Source organism: Miscanthus floridulus, chromosome 3 (assembly GCF_019320115.1).
Source record: "Miscanthus floridulus cultivar M001 chromosome 3, ASM1932011v1, whole genome shotgun sequence".
Classification (NCBI taxonomy): Eukaryota; Viridiplantae; Streptophyta; class Magnoliopsida; order Poales; family Poaceae; genus Miscanthus; species Miscanthus floridulus.
In genome coordinates, this window is record NC_089582.1 from 149561432 (window position 1) to 149565280 (window position 3849).

The 3849-nt window shown below is 62.5% G+C and overlaps 1 protein-coding gene across 1 annotated transcript; it reads right to left on the bottom strand.

Moving 5' to 3' along the window:
* Window positions 1-342: 342 nt before the first annotated feature.
* LOC136547510 (protein ETHYLENE-INSENSITIVE 3-like 2) lies at window positions 343-2707 on the bottom strand. Its single transcript, XM_066539451.1, has one exon. It carries the CDS (start codon window positions 2613-2615, stop codon window positions 678-680), a length of 1938 nt encoding a protein of 645 aa, XP_066395548.1. The 5' UTR covers window positions 2616-2707; the 3' UTR covers window positions 343-677.
* Between the last annotated feature and the right edge of the window lie 1142 nt (window positions 2708-3849).

Consider the following 3849-nt stretch of genomic DNA (forward strand, 5'->3'; position numbering starts at 1 on the left):
GACGACAACTGCACGCACATGGGAGGAGAAAGGGTGGGGCATGGCTGGTTGGGTGCATGCGGTGCGTTAAACACCTAACACAAAGCCTTTGGCTATTAAGAACAAGTTAGTTGATAACCGATGAATTAACTAATTAGTAATAAAAATTTAGTATTTTGTATGACTTTTTATTTGGTCCTAAAATTGTTGGAATATCCACTAAGGGGTAGTTAGCTCGACTGGTCCGGTTGATAAATATGTCTCGGCTTTCTGAGCTCATTCCATCTCATTTCCAATGGGGAATATCCATTCAACAGTCATACGTAATACTCAAGTGAAACTGCTGGACAGGATTTGATTAAGCTAAATAGGTTGAGTAGGATGGAAGTTCCCATTAAGATATTATTTGGATGTAGTCGGATTCACATTAATCCACATATGTTGGAATGGATTAGAGTAAAACTTGAAGTAAATTTCACCTCAATCCACTCAGCACACTTGCATTGAGGTGAATCCGATAACATCCGAACTGGTTTATGGCTGGACGGCGGCATGAGCCATTGTCCATTTTCAGGCTTATACAATACTTAAATACAAGACTGAAGAAAACTCACGAGGTCGTCTGCTCGTGAATTCTAATGCCCTAAGATTGAAGATTAAACCAATAAGCTCCATTCCATCCATGATTCTGCCGGCAGTCAGTAGAACCAATTGGCGTTGGATCCCGTGGACTTGTGCGGGTGCGGCTGTTGCAACTGCAACGCGCCGCCGTAGTGCGCGGCGCCTCCTGCCACGTTCAGGCCTGAGCCGAACCTCAGCTCCGGCGACGCGGCGTTGATCTCGCCTCCGAACGGCGTGCCGTCACGGACGTAGAACGACGCCGCGCTCTGCTGTATCACGTTGCTGATGGTGTCGCCAAATAGGCACGGCGTCGGAAACGGGCCGGACACCTGCACGCCGGGGGCGGCCGTGTCCACGTTGCTCACCAGGCTCCTGGGCGCGCCGCCCACGTTGGCCTCGTACATGTCCATCAGCTCCGCGAGCGACCTCTGGCCGTCCACGGGCAGGTCGAAATCCAGGCCGCCCAGCGCCGCCGCCTGCCCGGGCGGGACGAACGACGCCGGGAAGACGGACTCGGTGGCGCGTGGCGGCGGCGGCACGGCCGCGCCGACGCCGATGCCAGGGCTGTTGTTGAACTTGCACGAGTACTGGTGCGCGTTGCGCGCGTTCCGGTCCAGGAACCCGTGCGCGCTGCTGCTGTGCGGGCACTGCACGTTGCCGCAGGTGTAGGCGCGGAAGCTGCAGCCCAGCATGAGCTCCGGCTCCGCGGCGGCGGCCAGCGCGCTCCTCTTCTGGAAGAACTCGGCGTCGGCGGCCTCCTCCTTCATCAGCGCCGCGGGCTCGGCCATGACGAACTTGTTGTGGCCCGCATCGTCCATGGACGACGACGACGACGACGAAAGGTCCACGAACGCGGCGGCGGCGTTGGAGGGTGGCTGGTGGTTCCGGCAGGTGTCTTCGCCGTCGACGTCGTATTCGCCGGAGCTGGCGCAGAACGGGATCGTCGCGGCGGCGGCGGCGGAGGACGGCACGGGGCGGGCACCTGGGTGCAGCTGGAGGTAGAGCTCCTCCTCCTGCCTGAGCACGGCGAGCCACGTGACGATCTCCCTGGCGGTCATCTTGTCCTGCAGGCACTTGGACTGGCGGACCAGGCGGCGCGCCTTGTCGACGTCGGGGGACATGTGCTTGATGACGGCGGTGAGCACGGCCACCTTCCACGCCTTCTTTAGGTCGTGCGGCTTCTTGTACGGCGGCGGGCCGAGCTCCCCCGGCACGGCGGCCTGTGGCCACCACGGTTCGGCGCCGGCGGGCCACCACGGCGGCGGATGGCCCTTCTCGAGCGGGAACCGGCGCTGGGGCGGGTCGCAGTGCTGCATAAGCGCGGAGAGCAGCGAGCCCAGCGTGGTGTCCTGCAGCTCGTGCAGGGAGTGCGGGCCCGCCAGCGCGTTGGCGGCCATGCCCCCGCCGCCTCCAGCGCCGTCTCCAGCGGCGGTGGCGGCGGCGTTGTCGGCCTGGTACTTGGCGGCGGCGGCGGGCCCGTTGCGGTCGAAGCGGACCTTCTCCTTCCACCAGGCGCGGAGGTTGTCGGAGGCGCCGGTGACGGGCTTGCCGTTCTCCGGGATGATGCCGTAGACGAAGCCCTGCGCGTTGCAGACCTCCATCATCTTGAGCATGTACTTGAGGATCCCGTCCTGCGCGCGCGACATCTTCTTGCGCCGCGCCTGCTCCTGCGACTGCCGCTGCCTGCTGCTGCTGGCCTCGTGCTTGGCGCCGCCGGAGCCGCCGGAAGGGCGGCCGCTCTGCTGCTGCTCCTCCTTGAGGCGCCTGAGCCGCACGCGGTCCCGCCACATGCGGCGCTCCAGCTCCTCGATGCCGTCCACGTCGTCGTCGCTCACCATCATCTCGTCCAAGGGGAAGCTCATCGTCGTCGTCATCTCCTCGGTCGCCGGCGCCGGCGCCGGGTTGACGAGGTCGCCCTCTCCAAAGAAGCACTCGCCTGCCCCGAACCCGAACAGGGCCTTGTCACCCGCCGCCATGCGCTGATCCAGCATCAGCGCCCCTCCTCCTCCCATCATCGCGCCGCGCGTAGAGGCAGAGGCACTGAGGCAGGCAGGCACACCACACGGGAAGGAGCTTGCGCTACTTGGTAGCGAGTAGTGGTGGAGTGGAGTTGTCACGGGCGCAGCGGAGCTATATATCGATCGGGGCTAAAGATGGCAACGGGCAAAATGCCCGCGGATACCAGTGTCGTGTGCCCGCGCCCGCGACGAAAATTTCGTGCCCGCGACGTCACCTGCCACGGGTGTCATCCTGTGCCCGCGCCCGCTATCCGCGGGCATGCCTTGCCCGCGGGCATGCCCGTGTGCCCGTCAGATCTGGAGGAGGACGGCGCGACGGGATGGGCGACGACGGCTGCCAGGCGAGGTTCCCCACCAACTCATTTCTGGTTGCTTGCCGCGGGATCGCCATCGACGGACGCAAGCGAGCGCAACCCCGGCCTGACTTCCTTTAATACCCTCTCCATCGTCTACTGCAGCTCGCCTGGCTCGCTTCCAGATCCAGCGGCCGGAGGCGGCAGGGGTGCCGGGCTACCGGGCGACGAAGGCTGCCAGGCGGGCAGGGCGCTCCAATCCACGCGAGCTGCGCCGCCACCATCACCTCCTCGGGCAACGCCTGGCTTGGTCCCCTTCCCCGCGGCCGTCGCAGCCTGAGTGAAGAAGGTGAAGTAGTAGGCCGTGTCGAGCTTGAGCTTGGTCCGTGAAGGGACGCGGCTGCTTGTCACCCGCGCAGCCACGCTGCTCGTCGCCCGTGCAGCTGCACTGCTCGGCGCCGACCACCAGGTCCCCTTCCACGTGCTGGTTCTGGCTCCCTGGCTCCTTGCGTGTGTGTGTGAGACTGTGAGGATTGGGAATTTGGGATAAGGCCGAATGGGCGAGTGGGCAGCCGGTGTGAGGATTGCTCTTGATGGCTCCTGGCTCCCTGCGCGTGTGTGTGGCTCTCTAGCTCTTTGTTTTATTTTATTTAAAAAAGTTTGCGCTCTCTCTGCAGCCAAACGCCACCTCAAAGGGATAAGGTTGTGGAGCGGGTGTGACGGGTATGCGGGTGCGGGTAGAACATTTTCTTTCCCGTCAGCTAATATCTGTCGGGTTTGGGGACGTACCCGTATCCGTGCCCACGGATAGACTCACGCACCCGTATCTTTGCCCAACGGGTCGATTGCCCGCGGGTATTTTGTACCCGTTGCCATCTTTACGGGGCGACCGACCGTGTGAAGCTGCGTAGGAGACGTCCCCAAATTTGCATTGCATG

Excerpts from the sequence above, each read along its gene's own strand:
- LOC136547510 (XM_066539451.1), bottom strand. The coding sequence starts at position 2,615 with ATGATGGGAGGAGGAGGGGCGCTGATGCTGGATCAGCGCATGGCGGCG.